The 23,422-nt window shown below is 37.1% G+C and overlaps 1 protein-coding gene across 5 annotated transcripts in view; it reads right to left on the reverse strand.

Moving 5' to 3' along the window:
• MLF1 (myeloid leukemia factor 1) overlaps positions 1-21,878 on the reverse strand; it is a 36,424-nt gene extending 14,546 nt beyond the window's left edge. For 2 of the 5 annotated variants that reach the window (XR_006207548.1, XM_007086265.3), the window contains exons 1-2: positions 21,701-21,877; positions 656-803 (exon numbers count right to left, since the gene is read on the reverse strand). Coding sequence is in view for 4 of the 5 variants with exons in the window: in XM_007086265.3 (XP_007086327.2) it covers positions 656-803; positions 21,701-21,747 (195 nt within the window). In the remaining variant the exon portion in view is untranslated. Of the gene's footprint in view, positions 1-655; positions 804-5,352; positions 5,372-21,700 lie in introns of those variants that run through there. The other 3 variants (XM_007086264.3, XM_007086263.3, XM_042956452.1) reach the window with 2 other exon arrangements.
• Positions 21,879-23,422: the final 1,544 nt, after the last annotated feature.

Raw genomic sequence — 23,422 nt, forward strand, 5'->3', positions numbered from 1 at the left:
AACAAACTGCTGTGGACTTTTATTCTAGAACTGCCATTCTAAAGGAAAAAGCAAGAGAAACGAAATTAACAGGGAAGAAAGTAGTTAAGGTATGTAAACATCCTAGATTTTTTAGTTCAGTACGTTTGTAACCCCCTAGCTTTGCTCTCAGATAAGACTTATGAAAATATACTGCAGTTACGCAAGATTTTTAGATACAGTTAAAAGTTAATCTAAGTTTTGAAGGTCCAAGGAAGCCATGCAGAAGTCTGTTTTTTTCCTGGTCCTATAAAGTATTACACCATAGCTTTTGCTGCTTTTTTAAAGTGGGAAAAAAAAGTGTTGCATAGGTTAGGAAGGATAGTCCCCACACCTGTTCTAACTTAAGACATGGGAGGAAATTCTAAGATGACAACTATATGCACATATTGCTTTAAGTTTGGCTTATAATATATAACCCTATGGTCTTAAAGTTTTGGTAGCACAGTGGAATTCTATAGAGTTAATTCATTGTTAAAAAATTTAGCTTTCCAACAGGTTCCCCCTTTTATATATAACAATTATCTCTATAACACAAACATTATTAATAGCTTAACATCATAGATATATTCTTCTGTAATAATTTTCCTCAAATTCCCATAGGACTTTCTCGCTAAGTTTAAAATAAAGAACTTACAGTCAAAGAATTTTCACCATCATCATGTCTCATGTGATTATGAGCTCTTCCTCTGCCATCAGAGATGCTGAGCAAATCTCTTCCAAAAGGTTCAGAAAAACTTCTCATCATCTGTCGCATACTTTCTCGGTGTGCAATAAAAGAATCGCTGTTGAAAATACATATAATCATTCAAGAGTAAGTGTTGGAATTTAAATAATTAATACGTAGGCAGCTAAATACTACAAAGAATTATTTTGGTCTAATATTCTTGTTGAAGAGACAAAAGAAGAGTTTAGGTAAGTAGAATTATCTCGCTAAGACCCACTAACTCATAAATACAGAAACTGTTCCATTTGCTATCTACTATAATTCATCTATGTATAAATACACCTTTATTTATCCTTTATTGTATAAAAATGACAAACACAAACTGACACATCTTGGGTAGCTTAAGCCAGCAATAAGAAAAATGGCAAAAAAAAAAAAAAAAAAAAAAAAGGACTGGAAAATTTTGCTACCAGGTAGAGGTCATTCTAGGTAGCCACCAATATAACTTCTACTGAGAACTAATAAAGAATGCTGGCTTGGGGCACCTGGGTGGCTCAGTCAGTTAAACATCTGACTTCAGTTCAGGGCATGATCTCATGATTTGTGGGTTCGAGCCCGGTGACGGGCTCTGTGCTGACAGCTCAGAGCCTGGAGCCTGCGTCAGATTGTGTCTCTCGGTTTCTCTGCCCCTCACCCACTCACACTGTCTCCCTCTCTCCCTCTTTCTCAAAAATAAACATAAAAAAAATTATGCTGACTTATTTTTTAACTCTTATTTATGAAATATGAGCATTGAGAACTATAGCTATGTTACAACACTGTAAATATACATTATCTTAATAGTCAAAGCTACAGATCACCTTTATGAGGCTAACTTTTGTTTCTAAGAACTCTTAAGTTCTTAGAACTCTTTTTTTTTTTTTAGTTTTAGAGAGTGAGACCATTCATGAGAGGGGGAGAGGAGCAAAGGGAGAGAAAGAATCCCAAGCAGGCTCCACACTCAGCGTGGAGCCCGATGCAGGGCTGAATCCCACGACCCTGGATCATGACCTAAACCAAAATTAAGGGTCGGACGCTCAACTGAATAAGCCACCCAGGTGCTCCTGCTGAGAACTCTTAATATCAGAAATCACTGCATAGTAAAAATATTTTCTAGTCTTAAGATAGCTGTTCTCAAACTTTGAAATTACCAAGCAGGTAATGAGGTTTGAAATGCAGATTTCTGTCCTCCCCCCCCCCCCCAACATTCCAATCACATTTATTAGTTCTGGGTGTGATTTGTGGACATGCATCCCTGGTGATCTTAACTCAAGCAGTCCTTTCACCAACCTTTGAGGAATAGTATCCTTTCTGTGTACACAGTACCCAAATTAATTAGAACCCAAGCCTGCTTTCTGAACCTGTTTCCATAGCTGTAAAATGAGGATAATATTGCACATCCCTGTTGCTGAGATTAAAGCATGTAATCTGAAGGCACAAAGTACAGTATCTAGCCCATATAATATGTTAAATGTTAATCTCCCTTACCTTCTCCTCTTCTTAGCCCATGTATGAATGCTACTTCCTATTATTCTATTATTAATATTAAATACCTCTCATTGAGAAAAGATATGTATTTTATTTAAAAATACATATAGCAATAACCATGTTCCAGGCTGTTTTCTATTTGTATAAATATCAGTGTTCTTAATCTGATGTTATCCCAATCACCCCAAGTCCCATTCAAGAATGTAAAATTTTAGGGGTACCTGGGAGGCTCGGTCAGTTAAGTGTCTGACTTCGGCTCACAGTTTGTGATCTCACAGTTTGTGAGTTTGAGCCCTGTGTCGGGCTCTGGACTGACAGCTTGGAGCCTGGAGCCTGCTTTGGATTCTGTCTCCCTCTCTCTCTGCTCCTCCCCTGCTCATGCTCGCTCTCTCTCTCTCTCTCTCTCTCAAAAATAAACATTAAAACATTTTTAAAAAGAATGTAAAATTTTATTGCCTTATTATAGTGGTTTCTTAACTTCATTTCAGTTTGAAAATCACTGACCCACTGGTCACTTCCTTACTGCTCACTCTAGAAGTTAAGGCACATCACCACTGGAGTGCACTTTATCAAGGCAATCTTACTCTTCCCTGTAGTCTGTTGGAGCCCCCTAATAGTTTGTCCCCCTTTCAGACTTCCCCACCTTAGTTTCATCCTCCTGGGGTTACCCTTCCCACTTCTCATTCTAAACTCCAACCTTCTAATGTCATCATGAGGAAGCTCAAAAATTCTGTCTTCCTTCAGTAGTCTCAGGCAGAAAGAGCTTTCCTTTGAATTGTGCAGTATTTGTATACATAACCCTATCTCAAAGGAGCTCAGATTGAGTCATATTGTCACCTTGGAGGTTAAAAAAATAATAATAAAAACTTCAAGTGCAAATGATTAGTAAACCACTCAACTGGATTATGCTTATGTTATAAAAGAGGTTTTCATTTTAATTCAGCTTTGTTTAGGTTTAATTTAAATATGAAATTTATCCATTTTAGTCATACTGTTTGATGAATTTTGAAAAATGCATATAGTAACAACCACCACCACAAAGGTGTAGAACATTTCTACCCCCAATGTTCCATCCTGCCTCTTTGCAGATAATTAGCTCCCTCTAACCCTAGTTACCACTGACAAACTTAAAAAAAAAAGAAAAGATAAAGAAAGCCTATTTATTTATTTTGAAAGAGAGCAAGTGGAGTAGAGACAGAGAGAGAGAGAGAGACAGGAGAGAATCCCAAGCAGGTTCCTCATGGCCAGCGCAGAGCCCGATGTGGGGCTCAAACTCACAGACCATGATATCATGACCTGAGCTGAAATCAAGAGTTGGATGCTTAACCTACTGAGTCACCCAGGCGCCCCACCACTGACAGGCTTTCTGTCACTATAGTTTCACCTTTTCCAGAATTTCATATAATGGAATCATACATTATGTTGTCTTTTGTGCCTAGCCTCTTTTACTTAGCATAATGCTTCTGTGATTCATCCACGTTGTTCCATTTATTCAGTTTTATTGCTAGGTACATTGTATGTATATGATTATGTCACAATGTAATAATAAACAGTTTCTAGTTTTTTGCTATTATAAATAAAGCTTCTATGAACATTCATGTACTGTTTTTTATGTATCTATGGTTTCATTTCTCTTGTGTAAAATAACTAGCAATAGGATTTCAGAGTTGTGCGGTGATTGTTTAATTTTATAAAAAATGTGAACTTAGAGTTCTAGTTGTGCTACATTCTTGCTTGATAATTGGTATTATCAGTCTTTTTTATTTTATTCATTTGAATGGTGGTATAATAGTATCTCATTGGGGTTTTATTTTGTGTGTCATTCATATATCTTATTTGATGAAATGTGTTCAAATTTTTTCCCTATTTAAAAAAACCAGATTGTTTGTCTTATTGTTGTAGACTTGTAACAGTTCTTTATATATTGTAGACATAAGACTTTTATCAGATGTTTGTCTTGTAAGTATTGCTTCCTAGTCTTGGACTTGCCTTTTCATTCTCTTAACATCAACTCATTCAGCCACATGGATCTTTGTTAGGTCTTCAGTTTCGCCAGACCTTTGCGTAGTAGTTTTATTTCTGACTTAGTTTTCTGTGTCATCATCTTTGCATAACTAATTTCCATTCTCAAAACATTTTATATATTTCTATAAGCTGCTTTCAATTATTTTTAGAAGATGAGGCATAAGTACAATTTTTAAAATGAAGGGAAGAATTGAAACAGGAAGTTTGATAGAAGTAGACAATCTGAGGGAAGTATAGTTAAAAAAAGTAAACTGTGTTGATTATTTAATGTACCTTCTGAATTTCCTGTCTAAAAGTTAAAAGGCTTATTTGTATTTTATATCTTCTAATATGAGAAATTTATTTTAGGTTTTCTTACAAAAATTTTTGACATTATTGAACTTAATTTCAGTTAGGAATATTATAAACTTGATTATCTAGTCTCTGGTAAACTAATGAACTCACTAATTTATATGTGTGGTAGGCAGCTTCTAAGATGGCCCCCAGTGATCCCCTTCCTTTAAGTATGGGCTGGATTTACTGACTTGCCCCTAATAGAATGTGGATTCTGCTTGGGCACTGTATTAGCATGATGACTCATTCTGGGGCAAGCAGCTGCTATGCTGTGAGAGAGCCCTGTGGACAGGCCTACCTGCATGAGCTTAGAAGCAGATTTTTGAGACGTCAACAACCACGTTTAAGAATTTGGAGGTAATTTCTCTATTGGTCAAGCCTTGAAATGATGGCAGCCTTGACTCACAACTTGATGCAGCCTCCTAAGAAGCCCTGAGTCAGAACCACCCAGCCCAGAACAACCCAGAAAGCTGTTTCTGGATTTCTAACCAACAGAAATGATAAAATAAATGTTTGTTGTTTTAAGCTACTAAATTATAGCAGCAATAAATAATACCTATTACATCCCAAAGCACAGCATATAACACATCCAAAACTATCCTCATTCTAATTCTTCAATTTTGTTGGTTTTATCTAAAGACTAGGAGCAAAATGAATGCAAATCTATAAAAATAGTTTGTCTGTAGGTCTGTTTGGTATCATGAAAATTTTTTTTTTGATTTTCACCAAATTTTGAGACTATGTTTGGGATGGTATGAATTAAAATATAAACTTCCACAAACCTCAGGAGGATGGGGTTTCTCGGACAGGTGGTCTTACTCTAGAGCAGTTGAAACAGACACAAGAAGCCCTTGAAACTGTTGATTAGAAGACACAAGTCTCATGTATTAAAGCACTTGAGCCAGAGAAAACCAACTCTGGTTTAAATGAATACCCTTTCTCCAATCAAAAGTCACTAAGGAAAAGCTTCAGAACTGCAGATATTGATTGCAATACAGATGCTTCTCTACGTAGCATGCACCCAGGTGAGTGGAGAATGGTAAACAACTCTCCCCAAAAATGGCACAGACCATCTGATATACAGAATGGTTCAAATTCAATAAACATTTATCATGTATACTGAGTGTCAAGGACAGAGGTTGATTACTGGTCTAGAGGAACATATAGTCTGACACAAAAATGAGACTTATATGTTTTAAAATTAAGATTATAAAAGTTGGATATTAGTTTAGTCAATGTAAGAAATTACCATAAATTTAGTGATTTAAAACAAAAAATTTACTTTCTGACAGTTCTGGAGGTCAGAAGCCCAGAATGGGTACCACTGGGCCAGAATCAAGGTGTTGACAGGGCTGCATTCTTTCTGCAGGCTCTAGGGGAAAATCTGTTTCTTTCCTGTCTCTTCAATCTTCTAGAAACTGCCCATGTTCTCTGGCTTGTGGCCCTTCCTTCCATTTTCAAAGCCAGCAACAAAGCATCTTTAAATCTCTCTAACTCTTCTACATTCAAAGAACGCTTGTGATTAAACTGAGCCCACCTGGGTAATAAAGGTTACTCTCTTAAGGTTACTGTAAGGTGATTAATAACCTTAAATTCATCTGTAATCTTAATTCCCCTTGTCACATAAAATAACATATTTACAAATTCTGGGGACTAGGACATGGACGTCTTTGGAAGGAAGGGACGTATTCTAAATACTTCAGATACAGTCCAGATATAGTCCTAAAATCACAGTATTTAAAACAATTTCCAACTGTTCCTCCTAGTCTGCATAAAATAGTCTCAGAAGATTAAAATGCTAGAAAATACAGCCTGTGATTAACCTGGCACTAGAATGCTGAATGGGATTTCTATGACTGATGATTAAGATAGTAATACAGAATATAAACCTAAATTATGACAAGTCAATAGAGATCTTGAAAGCATTAGCTCCTGAAGTACACTCCAATGGCAGCATTCTCTCGGCACTAAATGGCCTAATTTGTAATTATTATTTCCTCTTATAATTCAAGGTGACTTTTGATGTCCTTTCTTAAGACTACTAAATGATCACATGGGGCACCTGGGTGGCTCAGTTGGTTAAGCATCCATTCGGCTCAGGTCATGATCTCGCAGTTCGGGAGTTCGAGCCCTGTGTCGGGCTCTGTGCTGACAGCTCAGAGTCTGGAACCTGCTTGGGATTCTGTGTCTCCATCTCTCTCTGCCCCTTCCCCACTTGTGCTCTCTCTCAAAAACAAATAAACATTAAAAAAGATTTTAATAAAAGACTACTAAATGATCACAAAGTTTAAAAAAAAAAGTAAATAAGAACAAAATCCATACTGATGAAAACTACTTTCTGTTCTTAATGTAGCAAAGTAAGTCATCTACTATACTTCCCCTCCCTACCCAACCCAACTCCTGATACTCTTTGAGCTACTGTCTTCTTCCCTTTAGCACTTAAAATCTTCCAATAGTCATCTATACTTGTATCCTTTACTTCCTTGTAGCTTTATTTTTTTACAAATGCCTCTTTCCTTCCCTTCACTTTCACATTAAAACGCCAAGGATTCCCTCAACCTTCCTTCCAATTACTGAAACCCAAAGGTCATTCCGGTTCCTTGAATACTCAGCAGCATATCTAACTTTGGAGACTTGTTTGATAAATGTCTCCTTTAAATTCTCCTTTGATTGAACATTTTCCTTCTCACTCTTGACAGAGCTTCCAGAGAGTCAAACGTAACTAGCGTGTCAAGATGTTGACACGCTCAGCCTTGAAGCAGCTGGGTGGGACCCAAGCCTGCCAAAGCCACTGGCGCGGGTTACTTCCGGCTTCCATCAGACTTTCCTTCTTCTACCCCAAGGTGCTTTGCAAATATTTTCTAATTGTATATGACATTAAAATGTTGAAAAGTACCATCTCCTAAGGACATATAGTCCCTGACTTATGATGGCTGGACTGACGATTTTTGGAATCACAATGGTGTGAGAATGCTATGCATTCAGTAGAAGCTGCCCTTCGAATTTTGATCCTTTCCCGAACTAGCAACACGTGGTACCATACTCTCTAGTGATGCTGAGCAGCAGCAGCAGCAGCTTCAGCTCCCAGTCAGCCTTACAATCACGAAGGCAAACAACCTGTACACTGAGAACCATCATGTACCCATACAACCATTCCATTTTTCATTTTCAGTACAGGATTCAATAAATTACATGAGATATTCAACAGTTTATTGTAAAATAGGCTTTATATTAGTTGATTTTGCCCAACTGTAGGCTAATGCAAGTGTTCGGAGCACATTAAAATAGGGGAGGCTAAACTATGGTGTTCAGTGGGTTAGGTGTAGGAAATGTATTTTCAAATTACACTATTTTCAATTTACAGTGGGTTTATGAGGATGTAATTCCACTGTAAATTGAGGGAGAGCTGTACTTTCTCTAGGCTTTACCCTTTATCCATTCTTGTTTTTTTCTGGCTTCTGTGGGACTATTCCTTTTAACTTGAACATTCTTAAAAATCACGGGAGGTACTTATTAAAATGCAGAGTCCTGAAACATACACCCAAGGATTTTTGATTTATTGTATCTGGGGCATGGCCCAATAACCTGCATTTAAGCAAGGATTTCTATTAACTCTAATGCAGACATTCCAAGAACCTCACATGAACACTAATTAAACACTAATCTATCCTCTTCAACCATTTCATCAGGAACTTCTAAGTTCAATTTCTGCTTGTTTTGATACAAATGGTCTCCATTTATTTTACAAATATTTGCTGAATACCTATGTAAAAGGCACTGTGCCAGGCAGTGGGGATAGAGAGCTGATCTTTGTAGGGCTAAAGCCAATTTTCAACTTCATATTGGCCAAGACATTGTAATACTTTCCAAAATACTCAGGAGTATAAATTACAAATAATGATAAAGTAATTATTGGACATTTGCCTATTTCTATCCTGGTAAGTCTTTAACCTAACATTTCCAACACTTTTTCCTTAGCCTTTCCCCCCCAACTTTTTCCTTTCTTCCTCTTTACGTCCCTGTTTCTATTAAAGGCACAGTCATTATTCTCCAAGTCGTCCAAACTCAAAACTTCAGGAATGGGCTGGATGTTAGTTGGGTTTTTTATCTGTCCTGTGCGAGCTTCAAGAGACGAAAAGGGTGAACTCTGGTTCCATAGGAAGAATAAAGAAGATGGCAAGTGCCATCAATCTCCCTCTACCAAGAAAAGCTGAGGTTGGTTTGCTTCTTAATTATCATTACTTCTTGAATTTTACTATTTCTTTTCTGGATTCTAACATCTATTAATTTGACCACAGTATATTTTTAGTAGTCATGTCTAGATTTCTTTCTCACTCAAACAATGGGCATCTGGGCACACAAATCTGACCATTTCTCATCACTAGTTTGAGGATGTTGCTTCATTATCTTCCTTACTTAGTGTTAAGAGAAGTCTGATGACAATCTGGTTCTCATTCTTTCTAAGGGAGCTATACTCTCTGGAAGGTCTATGATTCTTTATATATTTTTTTAATGTATCAAAATTACATTATTATTGGTCCAGGTATAGAATTTAAAAAATATATCCTGTCAACCCTCAAATTTCCCTTTTCAATATGTGTTCTAAGGATTTCAGTATTTTGTTAGTTTCAGAAATTGCTCTCAACATATTTCTTTGCATATTTGCCATTCTATCCATTCCTTCCTTGTAGAACCTTGAACCCTCTGTGATTTTGTCCTGCATATTGGAAGAAATCCCTTGGCTCAGTTTCCCATGTTACTAGTCTTTGTGAAAATTCTCCTTATCTCATTTTTGTTCATTTTAAGATCAAAAATTTAATTTCTGGTATCTCTGGTTATTTTTAAATGACTGCACTATCCTCTGACATATGTAAAGTTTTTCACATTCAATACATTTCAACCTCTTATCAACTGCCTTTCCATACTTCAGACACTAGAAAGCTTAAGACTTGGGGTACCTAGGCGGCTTAGTTGGTTAAGTGTCCAACTCTTGGTTTTGGCTCAGGTCATGATCTCATGGTTTGTGAGTTTGAGCCCTGCATCGGGTTCTGTACTGACAGTGTGAAGCCTGCTTGGAATTCTCTCTCCCTCTCTCTCTGACCCCACCTTGCTCTCTCCTCTCTCTCAAAATAAATAAATAAAACATATATATATATATATATATATATATATATATATATATATCCAGACACATATATATATATATATATATATATATATATATATATATATATGTGTGTGTGTTAGCTTAAGACAATTTTGTGGACTCTACAGCAAAGTTTCTGGATTTAGGTTCTGCCACTTACGGGCCATTATCTGAGAATTGGAAGGTAGAAGTGCAAAAGAGTCTGTATGTACTATTCTCTTTTTTGGTACTCATGATCACAGAAGTACACAGTCTTTCCGTAGCAGTGTTAGCAGAACTCCAAATGTCTGATCACTAGAGTTTATGAGTATTGGGGAACAGGAAAGGGAAATCCATTTTGCCAGTATGGGTCCTAGCAGGGACACCATGGCTTTGCAGCCAGCAGCAGTAGCAGCAGCCTTCCAATTCAATAATTCCTAATGGGAGAATTGGCTATTACGCCCTTGGTGGTCTAGATCTGTGACTTGGCTTTAGGAGTCATTCTTGAAAGTTTAATCTAGAGTCTGTTTCTTAAGCCATCACAACGATTCTCTAAGCTGTTTAATGTCCTGTAATAAATTCTTCCTAAAGTTTCTTCCTAAAGTCACCAGAGTAAATTTGCTTTCTGCAACTGAACTAATGTAGGTATTTACTTTCGTCAGCTTTAATCCCATTCCAGCACTTCTAAGTAGTATTGACTATTCAAACTATTTTATCATTTTTCTTTTAAGTACTCTTCACTATCTTCTTTTCTACTTTCTTTCCCTCAAAAAGAAGGCATAGGTTACCATTATTGAGAGTCAATGGAGACATTTTTTAAAAATTCATGCTAAAAATAGTATTGTTATTTGTGAAAGCCTTCTTTATAAGTAGACTATTGGAAACAAAATAACATACAGAAAAGATTGCTTGTCTTTTCCACTAGATTAAAAGCTTCTTGAGGAAAAGGAACAGATCTCTCTTGTTCACTCCCTGTCCAAAATTACCTAGCACACAGAGGTTTCTTTACTGATGGAACAATAATGAAAAACGGATAGGAAAAAAGTCATTAAAAAACTTTTCAGCACTTCTAAAAAGAATTTAAATGGAATATTATGCAACCTTTAAAAAAGCAAGGCAGATGTTTATGTGCTGACATGGAAGGATTAGCAAGATATACAGTATACCTCCATTAGCAAGATATGTAGTATACCTCCATTTGTACAAGAAGTTCATGCATATATGCTTATAAATATATAGCATATATCCCTGGGAAGCAATGCAGCCAACTGGTTACAGTGGTTGCATGCAGGGAGGGTAACAAAGGACCAGAGGTGAGAGGGAGTCCTTTTTTTTCCAGGTCTCAATAAGCCATGTTATTGAAGGACAACACATACGGAAAAGTGCACATATCATAAGCATAAAATTTACTGAGATTTTTCCCCATCTTAACCATTTTTAAACACACAGTTTAGTGTTAAGTATATTCACATCATTGTGAGGAGGGAGTCTTTTGTCCATGTATTCTATACATTTTGAGTTTTTGCCAAAAGCATGTATTACATATTCCAAAAATACCTTTTTGAAAATGCAAAGCACCTACTTTATAAAATAAGGTATTAATTACCAAATGTTGGATGTTACTGAATTTTAAGATTTAAAAAGTTTTAAAAAGTTTTAAAAAGTCTTATAGTGCATACGTAAATATGGAAAATTGATATGAGAAAAGACTTCTGTAATTCCAAATCAAATGAAAATGTTCACTTCAGGCTGTATAAATGCGTTTTTCTTTCTTAATAGTACTAAAGCTTATCTCTTGGCAAATCCCACTAAAATGCTGTAAAATAAAGTATGCCAATTTATCTTATTCTGTGAAAACCCTAAAGTTATTAACTTGTCAAAGTTTATGGTGAGATGCTGTTAAATTTTGTGTAATAAATTAATATTTCCCAGATGTTATTAATTAGGCATTAGTTTTAAAAATATGCTAAGGCAGAAACTGTACTCCAAAACAATATGTAGTTGTGAGGCCTTTTTGCTTTAATTAAACTTGGGACATAATTCCAGAAAATGAATGTAGAAATTTATTACACAGAATGTTGTGAATGATTGATTCTACCATATACGGTGCAAAGGTGAGTGCTTTTAACTTATCTAAAGGATTTTTACTGTGCTTAAGTAAATTAGATCACTGCTTTGCAGTTCAGAAACACAACATCTAAGCAGTGAAGTTTTACTAAAAATAACAAGGTGTCAATAATCCCATAATCACAATTTAATCTTCTCAGAAAGCAGTGCCATTGCCCAGCTACACTTGATAATATTACAAAATATTAAAAATAAAAAGATGAGGAGCGCCTGGCTGGCTCAGTCAGGAGAGTGTGTGGCTCTTGATCTTGGGGTTAAGTTTGAGCCCCATGCTGGGTATGGGTAGAGATTACTTAAAAATAAAATCTTAAAGGGGTGCCTGGGTGGCTCAGTTGGTTAAGCGTCCGACTTCAGCCCGGGTCACGATCTCGCGGTCCGTGAGTTCAAGCCCCGCGTCGAGCTCTGGGCTGATGGCTCAGAGCCTGGAGCCTGCTTCCGATTCTGTCTCCCTCTCTCTCTGCCCCTCCCCCGTTCATGCTCTGTCTCTCTCTGTCTCAAAAATAAATAAACGTTAAAAAAAATTTTAAAAAATAAAATAAAGTCTTAAAAATAATAAGTAATAAATATTGTCTACATGAACCTATACGGAGGCTATATATGAGAGTATTTCCAGACTGTTTTATTCTACAGATCTGTTTATTCTTGCCCAATATCAAATGAGTAAAGAGACAGTTAAACAGAAAAATATAGCAGAAAAATAGCAGATCCTCTACATACCTTACCAACATGGTAATTTCCAACCATCTCTGCATTAGGACCACTGCTGGTCTAGATGATTGATAACCACTTTACAAAACATGTTTGACAAATCCATATGCTAAAAAATTGTAACATGTTAGTACTCTTACTTCTCCATTTACTCTCCTGCCATAACTCTCTTACCCTTTACATACCGATCCACTTGGTAACACTGCTCTATTTTCCAGCCTCTTCCTTGCTCACTGACAAATTTTATGCAAAGTCCTAAAAGAAAGTGTTTTTTCCAGTGTGTGCAGGTTAAGGTTACTCTTAATGAAACAGAATACAAAAAATTTTTACAGGAAAATTAAACTATTCTTAACCAAATCAGTAAATGAATCGCTCAGGATGAATAGTCGTTTTAGATAAATGATAGGTAGTAACTTAAAAAACACAGTTGTACCAAATTCACTCAGAAAGTAAAATAAAATGAAGACCCCAGACATTAGCTTTATTTAGATAGTATACATATTTCATCCTTTCCAACTAAAAACACACTAACATAATAAGAAACAAACAAGTAAAGATATCATACATACAATGCAGGAAAATATCATAAATAAGGTAATTTTTCCATGAATTCTTGTGGCATTTTTAGTTTGGGATTTCTGTCTTATTGACAAGAGTGATAGGCACAGAAAATTAGAGACTACTATTCCTAAATTTTCCACCTGTTAAGGATTTCAGAATCACTATTTTAACAGTATAGGCAACTAGCATTATAAGGAAGTTGTAACAATTTAAAAATTAAATACATCAATTTTATACAATGAGCACCTTAGGTTTTAACACAATGGAGAGCAGAAAGGGAGTTGTTTTATGCTTCAAAAAACAAGATATGAAGATCAAGTTAAGTTCATAATTAAAGAATCAGAATTTGGTGCCTGGATCTTCCACTTTTTACTTAAAAGAACAGAGTTTCAAGTCGTTTTTTTTTTAAACATTTATTTATTTTTGAGAGACACAGAGAGCAAGTGGGGGAGGGGCAGAGAAAGAGGGAGACATAGAATCCGAAGCAGGCTCCAGGCTCCCAGCTGTCAGCACATAGCCCAACACGGGGCTCGAACTGATGAGCCGTGAGATCATGACCTGAGCCGAAGTCAGCCGCTTAACAGACTGAGCCACCCAGGTGCCCCAAGTTTCAAGTAGTTCTAAGACCCATAAATGAGTTGTCTAAGAAACGATTTTCTAATTCTTAGCTCAAAATCTAGGTTATTCCAAAATATTTCATATCTAGATGATACTTAATGTCAGATGATACCAAGTAATTGGAATTCTTTTAATTTTATTACATGTGATATGGTACTGTGTTTATGTTAGATGACCATATTTTTCAGAAATGTATTTGGAAATACATAGGGGTTAGATGACAAGAAATCTGAATTTGCTTTACAATACATTAGAGACACCAGCAGCAATAGAGACAGATAAAGCAGGTATAAATTTTGAAATTCTGGGTGACAAATACACAGAATTGCTTTTTAAGTTTTTTTAAGTTTATTTATTTTAAGAGAGAGGGTGAGTAGGAGAGGGGCAGAGAGAGAGAGAGAGAGAGAGGGAGAGAGAGAATCCCAAGCAGGCTCCACGCTGTCAGCACAAAGCCCATCTCGGGGCTCAATCCCATGAACTGTGCATAATCATGACCTGAGCAGAAAATCAAGAGTCAGATGCTTAACTGACTGAGCCACCCAGGTGCCCCAATACACAATATTGTTATACTTCTGTAGTATGTGTTTGAAATTTTTCATTAAAAAAAATCTTAGAAGAACAAAAAGAAAAAGAACTATGTGGAGTTAAAGGATTTCACACTACCTGATGTTTTAAAGTGGATGATCCAAAAGACAGTCCTTTTTCTTAGAGCTCTATATTCACTGGATATTTACAGCTTAGAACATGGGTACAAGTGTAGATATTAAAATATTCATTCTTATTAATATGCAGTCACTTGAGAAAACCAGTCAACTTTCCCTTTAGATACGTGGATGAGCTTGAACTGCAATGAAGAAAAATACTTCAGGGGTGCCTGGCTGGCTCAGTTGGTTAAGAGTCCGACTCTTGATTTTGGCTCAGGTCATGAGCTTGTGGTTCGCGGGACTGAGCCCGCCGTGGGGCTTTTTGAAGACAGCACAGAGCTCTTTGCAGACAGCACGGAGCCTGCTTGGGATTCTCTCTCCCTCTCTGCCCTCTCCCACTCATGTGAGCACACACTCTCTCAAAATAGCCTTAAAAAAAAAAAGAAAAATACTTCAGAGAATACTAGATTTTGTTCTGTGAATAAGTATTTAACAGCTATTATTTTCCTATAGAAACATAAAATTTAGTAAGATTTATTATTCTGATTGCATTATAATTGGGCTACAAATTCAATAACTAAATGTGGCTCATTTAATATGTTGTCCATATCTCTTTATTTAAATAAAGTAGATATATTTATATATAGAACAACTGTTAAAAACGTCTTTGTTTTTTGAGTGACATGAACAAAAGGCTGCCTGTTGGAAAAAGCATTAAGACAAAATTGGGCTCACAGTCTGGCTTTTGCACCTGTCTGAACCATTCAGGAAGAAATCTGGATGGGCCCTCCCTGAAGTGAGTTCAATTCTTGTCTACCCAGAACAGCAGCTGCTCAGAGATAAGACTTTAAAAGGTCTCTTGTTCAACCTTAAATTCTTTTTTATTAAAGCCGAAATCTCTTGTGGTAGCAAGGAGCTATTTTATGATTTTAAAAATTAACCTAATGCAGAGTTTGTTTTCTCAGGTGAGAAGTCAATTGCTTTTCTATTTTTCTACCTATTCATATTATTCTCTTGAAAACTGATGTTTCATTCTAGGAAAATAAATTGGAAATATGATGAAGCCTTATAAAGTTCATATATTACAAACTGGTCATTTCATATACATAAACTAGTTTAAAGTAATAATTTGAAACGTGGTCAAAGATTTATACAAACGGGCACCTGGGTGGCTCAGTCGGTTGAGCATCCAACTCTTGATTTTAGCTCAGGTCATGATCCCAGAGTCATGGGATCGAGCCCCATGTCGGGCTCCATGTTGAGTGTGGAGCATGCTTGAAATTCTCTCTGTTTCTTTCTCTTTCTCTCTCCCTCCACTCCCTCCCCAACTTGCGCTCTCTCTAAAATAAAATTTTAAAAATATTCTTTGTCCATCCACAGGATGCAATACTTTGCAGACACTAAATTCACGCTTTAAAGAATATCTAAAGACTAGGAAAATGATTGTGGTATATGTTAAGGAAAAGAGTGTATTTATGACCATAAAGCTTTGTTCTAATATTGGAAAATATTTTTCACATATGGAAAATGGAAATGAAATGCACCAAAATGATAGTAGCTAAAATCTTGGTTGCATGATTTCCTTTACCAAACTTTCTATAGTTTTCAGATTTTCCATGAGGATACATTTTCATTTAAATAAGAAAAAATTTACTTATGCTATTATGATGGCCATACTACCTCTTTTAAGATTGCTAACACAAACCACAACCAAACAGAATGATGTTTGGCACCAAATGTACTTTTTCTACTTCATATTATTTATCTATCACAAGCTAGGAAAAATAAATTTTTGCCCCCTGACCATAATTAACTTAACTCAGACTGGGAATAATTTCTTTTTTTTTTAGATTGGGAACAATTTCAACATAAAAGGCTTTTTTAAAAAATATTTATTTTTGAGAGAGACAGAGAGAGAGAGAGCATGAGCAGGGGAGGGGCAGAGAGAGAGGAAGACACAGAATCTGAAGCAGGCTCCAGGCTCCAAGCTGTCAGCACAGAGCCTGATGTGGGGCTTGAACTCACAGACCGCAAGATCATGACCTGAGCCAAAGTTGGAAGCTCAACCGACTGAGCCACCCAGGTGCCCCAAAAGGCTTTTTTTTTAATGGATAACATATTTTACTTCAAAATAAGTTCCTGTTTTTAAGACTCTCTCTCTCTCAGGAATGTGTATATGTATATATATATACACATATACATATACATACATACATATATATATATATATATATATATATATATACACACACACACATATATATATGTATATGGCCAGTTACAATTTTATTTGGCCAGTACAATAATATAGTAAAAAGGAATATATTTTTCTTTAAACATACGGGTCTCAGATAATTGACACAGCAGTTCCATTCATCAAGGGAATGCCTTCCTTCCACTATACACAGTGATGGTAAAAAAGTTATCAGCAGATTGTTACTGCTCTCTTGATAACAAAGAAATGTTCCCTAGTTCCAGTGAGGTATACAGGTCCATAAAGAAAATCCAAAAGTGATCCAAGTTTTAACACTAGAAATAATGCATATTACACTCAAAAGAGAATCTTGAGGGTTTGGGCCATGACTTCTACAAATTTATAATACAGTCCACAGCATTAGGCATATAATAGAAACCTAAGAAATATTTGAAGAATGAATTACATTTCCATAGGCAAGTCTTTATTTCCCCACTGTTTAGAAGCACAGTTTAAAATGGTGATGTGGCAGAAGCCTTTGATGTTAAAAGGGTTGTAGGAACGACTATGGCCTCTCCCATCCTTTAAGTACTCCCCTACTTCTGTGTGGATTTTTACAATGTTTACTGATAAAACTAAGCATTATGATATGATTAGATGCTACCAAATGCCATTTCTTGACCCAGCAACTATGTCATAATCATGTTATGCTCCTTAGCTCCTAATTCGATGGTTTGTACCTAATGAATCACAGAATGCCCCAAAAGTCTACCTTAGAAATTCTTTCAGTTCAAGGCTCATAGTGTCTCATTCCATCAAATATGATCTTAAAATCTGTGAAGTTCATTTATAATATCTATATTAAATGTCTATAATAAAATATTTCTGAGAACAAACTTTTAGGTGCTAAAAATCACAATAGCTGTTAGGTCTTAACATAAAATGGGATCCTGAAAATCCAAACCTTAACCCAAACATTCATTGTTCACAAAAGCTTATTTAGAAAGGTGCTTTTATTTTATTGCCTGTTTTATGACAATATTCTTATTCAAGAAAATATCAGTCAATGAAATGTCCATGGAATGTATTCACTTTCAACTCAGTGACTAAATCAAAGCCAGGGTTGGGCTGCCTGGGTGGCTCAGTTGGTTAAGCAGCCAACTCTTGATTTCAGCTTAGGTAATGATCTCACAGTTTGTGAGTTTGAGCACCATGTCAGACTCCATGATGACAGTGTGGAACCTGCTTAGGATTCTCTCTCTCCCTCCCTCTCTGCCCCTCCCTTGCTCATGCATGCTTACTCTCTCTCAAAAATAAACATTAAAAAAAAAAAGTCAAAGCCTTCAACTTCCTTCAACTACCTCCAAAGAGCAAAATAATTTTTTTTATTTAAAGAGATTATAGATATGTAAGTTTTAGCTCTTACTGAGAGCAAAGAGATGGGAAGAAGTAACATCCTGTGAAAATATGTAGGAGTTCTTTGACCAAAGACTGGTCATAACACATATGGTGCCCTAAAGGAAAGGCTAACTATTTATTATTATTATTTATGTTTATTTATTTTTGAGAGACAGAGAGAGACAGAGCATGATGGGGGGGGGGGTGGGGAGGCAGAGAAAGAGGGAGACACAGAATCCGAAGCAGGCTTCGGGCTCCAAGCTGTCAGCACAGAGCACGACGTGGGGCTCGAACTCATGAACCGTAAGATCATGACATGAGCCAAAGTCGGATGCTCAATCGACTGGGCCACCAAGGCACCCCGAAAGGCTAACATTTACAATTAAAACTAAGGCCAACAGATTTGCCAACTTGTTTCTGAGCCTTTAATATCTAACGGCTGATATGTGGTAACATAGCTGTTCTTTGTAGACTTACATGATCAGAATTTCCTTCTGTAGTTCAGAAGATTCAAAGTTCATGTTTCTGCACAAAGTAGACCTATATACCAGATATATGTAAACTTCTGTACTAAATAATCAATGCTTTTAGAATACAGTATAGATGCCAAAACCCTTTTAACCTCAAATTAATTTTCCTGTCCATACATACGTATTTCTATTTCTTATTAAGCAAACATAAGTGAGAAGGGAAAGTGACATTCTTGAAAGCAAACTGCATGCCAGAAATGCCAGTTTTCAGCTTTTATGTTCTGACCCAAATTACAAGTATTATTCAGTTAAGAAGGAACAGCAATTTTCACTGAATTTCAGTTTTGCAACATCAGATATTCCCCCCCCAAAAAAGTTCCAAATAAAACACTAAGCTTCAACATATCACTTTTAAAGTTTCCTTCTAATTTTCTCATGAAACATTTAAGACACACCATTTATAGTAAACATTGAAAATGAACATATTTGGAGGCACCTGGGTGGCTCAGTCAGTTAAGCGTCTGACTCTTGATTTCAGCTCAGGCCATGATCTCAAGATCATGAGATCAAGCCCTGAGTCAGGCTCCACGCTGGGCACGAGCCTGCTTAAGATTCTCTCTCTATCCCCACTCTCTCTTGCACTCTCTCTAAAAAATTAAAAAATTAAAAAAATTAAAATGAACATATTTGAATCAAGACTATAGATTTTAATTGTTTTTTTAACTCAAATCTTTTAAACATTTGACAATTTGATTACACTATTTTACCAGTCTCAAATTATTTAATAATTCTAATTTTATATCCAAAAAGTATTTTTTGTTTGCTCACTTTTGAATAATTAGCAAATTAGACTGTGTGCTTATATTGGTATCCTTGATACTGAACTAATGGTTATTTAGACAATGGTAGTGTTCAAAGTAGGGAGTGTCAACATCAACAACAGCATATGTTGAATGCAAATACTTTCAGCAATCAGCTAAATACCAGATTAACTACAAAACAGTGTAAAAGGACACCAGATTATCATTAAACAATATTTACTGAATACTTTCTACATGTCAGACATTAAATTGGCAACAAAGGACCCCAATGACACATAATGTTAGTAATAGGGCTAATATTTGTACAAAAGATGGTGGGCATAGAACCTTTCTGTGTTAAGGTCAGTGGATGATTTGATAAGGAGTCTGCCATCTTTATGAATTCCTTATGTTTGACTTATATTGAGTAATGGATATTCATTTTGTTTGGGGTTGGGGTCAAGGGGATGTGTCAAATGACAGATTACTGGAAATAAATAGGAACTCACATTCTCTTTCTTCTTTACTCCCCTACCCACCCAATTATGTTTACTCTTTATATAGTTAAATGTGGAGCAACGAAATTATAAGCATGCATCTATTTTATAAAGTTAATTACAATAGTTTTATCCTCAATTTATATGAAACGGCTGCCTGCATTTGACAAAGTCTATGGAGAGCTATAACTGATGGTCCTTTCCATCCTAAGCATGGAGAAGAGTGTTCTTTGATGTATGCCTACTATTTGTGATCTGTTACTATTTCTGACCCTGACTCTTGGGTTCATTGCTTTTGCTCAGACAGTTACCCAAGAGTTTAAATTACACTTTTGCGAGACGTTTTAAAGAAGGTACTAATTATACACTCATGGTTTAGTCAAGGCCATTGCTCTTTTTGATATAATCAAGGACATAATACAACTCAAAAGTTGTCTACCATAATCTTCTTAACTGTTACCCATTGTACTGCTGTCACAATCACTTAGGAACCATTTCAACAGCTCAACTAATCTATGGATATATTTAGTCCCTATTCTCAGAGGCTTTTACAAAAGCAAATCATAATATAGCACAAAATTTAAAATTTGTTAAAATGACATTAATTGTAAATGTCCCAACAGCTCCCAAACAAGTTAACTACAACAGCACAATAAATTTGCCTGAATCCATACACTCCTTAATTTTAATGAATAATCTTTAGAATAAAATATTAATCATTATATTTTTCTATGTTAATCATTTCATCTTTTTTACCATTAATTATCCTTTCAATTATTATTTTCATGTTATTTGGTTTGAAATATTACTAACACATTTAAGCCACCATGATATTTTTTTTAAAAAACAATGAAACAATCTATGTAGTAAACTGTCAACATTTTAAACTTCTTAAAAAATGTCTCCAAGTTGCATAAAGAATTTAATTGATTAAAATAAATTAGGACACCAAGTCAAAATTCAAACTGGCAAAACATTTGGGCAAAAAAGTATCACAAATCATCCTGTCTTGGGAATTCAACTAGATTGTACTACTTTTATACAATCGCCAAAGGAAGAACTAAAAAAACCCACAGGCAACCTACCCACCCCCAAGAAAACTACATTATAATGAAGTAACTAAGTTCTGGATGCCTTCTTCCTAAGGCATCACATTAATTCACTTGGGACTGTCCACAGGGTTGATGCTTGTTTACCTGCGGTGTTAAATGCACCCTCTGCTTCCCTGTCCTATTTGCACTTTGACAGAAAAAGGAGTCCCTTTACAAACAAGCCTAGCTTTGTGGCAAAGCAAGCAGAAGCAAACCAAACAGTGAACATGGCAACTTCCAACCACTCCGTGGTGAGGGACAGCATAACTCTCCAACTTTCTTGTGCTCTCATAAACACATACTATGAAAAATGCTATTTTAAAAATGTTTCCCTTTACAAACAATTGTCATCTTGTAAGACATTCCCTGCCCCTCATCTGGGATCGAAACAGGTGTGAAAAGGGTCCTCTAAGCATAATTCTCACCAGAAATTCCACCTAAACGGCAGTTACCGTCACCTGCAAAGCTCTGCGGCTGCCAAGGCGGACCTCTGAACGCGGGAACTCGCTCGGGCACCCGAAGTCCAGTGCCAGGGGCCGGCTCGCACCTCTCCCCACCTCACGCCCCCAAATCCTTGTCTCTCCTCCCTCGCACGTCCCCAAGTCCTCTCCCTCCCCACGGCCCCCCAGTCTTCTCCCCCCATACACCCCCAAGTCTTCCTCTCTCTCCCCCAAGCCCCCCCAATTCTTCTCTCCCCAATCTCCCACACCCCTAAATTCTCTTCTCCCTTCCCTCTCACGCCCTCGAGTCCTTTTCTTCTCCAGACCGCCTCCCGGAGTTAAATTCCCTCTCGTCCTCTTCAGAGTTTTAACTCGCTCTTGTCCCTTAAAATAGCTCCCTTCAAGATCCCTGAATTCCCGCTCAACCGTGGGCTCCCTCCCCTCCCTCCCCACTCACGAGAAAAAGGGATCATCCTCAAAGCTGCTGCTCAGCATCCCGAACATCCCGGCTCCGTCACGGGCGGCGGCGGACGCGGACAGGTTGGAAAAGGATGTAACTCGCCGCGGCCGCGACCCGAGCCAGCCTTCCCCACACAGTCAACGCTTCTCTCCCGGCTGCGAAGGCGGTGCCCGCCGGGAAAGGCGGTGCATGACGCCGAGCTGCTTTCCCATTGGATGCTGTTATCTTGACGTCACCAAGACGAGGCGTGGAACAATGCGCCGTTGCCATGGCAACTGTAGTCAACACAGTGGAGGCGAGAGGTTTGGCTTCCCTCCAGTCAGGCAGCCCTTCATGAAGACTCCTGAGGGACGAGATAGCTTGTTCCTTGGAACAAGGAACACAAAAATTAGACCACTCTCTGTGTGACCTTGGGCAAATCGTCCTCGGCATTCGGGCTGGATGGCTTCCAAAGATCCATTCACTTGCTGCATTTTGTGATCCACAGGAGTCCTATGCAAAAACACTGTGGTAGTTGGTCAAAAGCTGGGCACAAATAATGAGAAAAAATGTGCAACAAGTTTTTGAGTACAGTTAATAAATAATGTACTCAGTGCTTGAAAGAAATGAGACTTATCAAGTTTCACAAACTTATTTGCTTTTTGTGAGTCTAAAATTCAACAAAGCAATATTTCCCAAAGTGGGAATGCTTGTTATATGTAGATATGGCATTTCAAAAGAAGATGAGAGTTGCTCTCGTTTTGGTCTTCTTTCCAGTCTCCATTTCAAGGCACAAGTCTCACTCTGCTACTAATATGTCTTTAATACGTCTCCAGAATTCCTTAACCTAACAGAGTAGACCCAGTCATAAGGCCTGAAGCAAGCCCCCATATCCAACTAAAATTCCAGTACTATATAGTTTTGTTTTAATTGTATCTACATGTGAACCTTCTGTTTATGGCAAAGGAAAATGGTTTTAAATTTAAAACAGTGCAATACATTAATAGCTAGTGTCTACAAATGTAACTGAAAAAGTGAGCTAACTTAAAGAAATAATACAGGTGGGATTCGGACATGGTGCAGGGGAAGGATGTAGGACAGTGGTACTCACATTACTGAGTTTTGGAAAACACTGTCCTGAGACCTTCCACTAGTCTAAAGGCAGGTGGAGGAGAAGGTAGAAGAAAAAGAGGACATTAAAGAAAGTGAAGAATGATAAGAGTATAAGAAGAGATGCACTTTGTATGTCTACCTTAAATACAGTGCGCACCCCAGACTCTTTAGGGGGCTGTTCTGTGGAGACAGAGGGCCATCCAGGGCTCCACAGGGCTTCCTGGGACCAGGCCAGAGAGGTGGCACTCTTCCAGCATGAAGAAGCATGCAGGACCTGATTTGGAGGTGGCAGGAGTGCTCAGAGGTTATTTTGGGAGCTGGAAATTTAATCCTTTGGACCTCTTACCTCCCCACCTTTAGCCAAGTTCGCTGGCAGCCTCCTTTTCCTGAGACTGGTGGTGTGAGGTAAGGCAGATTTTACGCTGTCCAAGTTAAGATAGCGTAGCCCTTCCAGGAAGAGGATATTTTCTTCTCCTCTGGCCTCAGAATGAAGTTCAAAGAGCACATACATGTTAGGGATTTTATAAATTAGTTTCACGGTAAAAAAAAATGTTTTAGAAGACTTGAAATTATTTTCTCTTTAAAATAGTACAACCCAAGATGTTAAGGAGGGACAGGGTTTTTAAA

The sequence above is a fragment of the Panthera tigris genome, chromosome C2 (assembly GCF_018350195.1).
Source record: "Panthera tigris isolate Pti1 chromosome C2, P.tigris_Pti1_mat1.1, whole genome shotgun sequence".
In the NCBI taxonomy this organism is placed as follows: domain Eukaryota; kingdom Metazoa; phylum Chordata; class Mammalia; order Carnivora; family Felidae; genus Panthera; species Panthera tigris.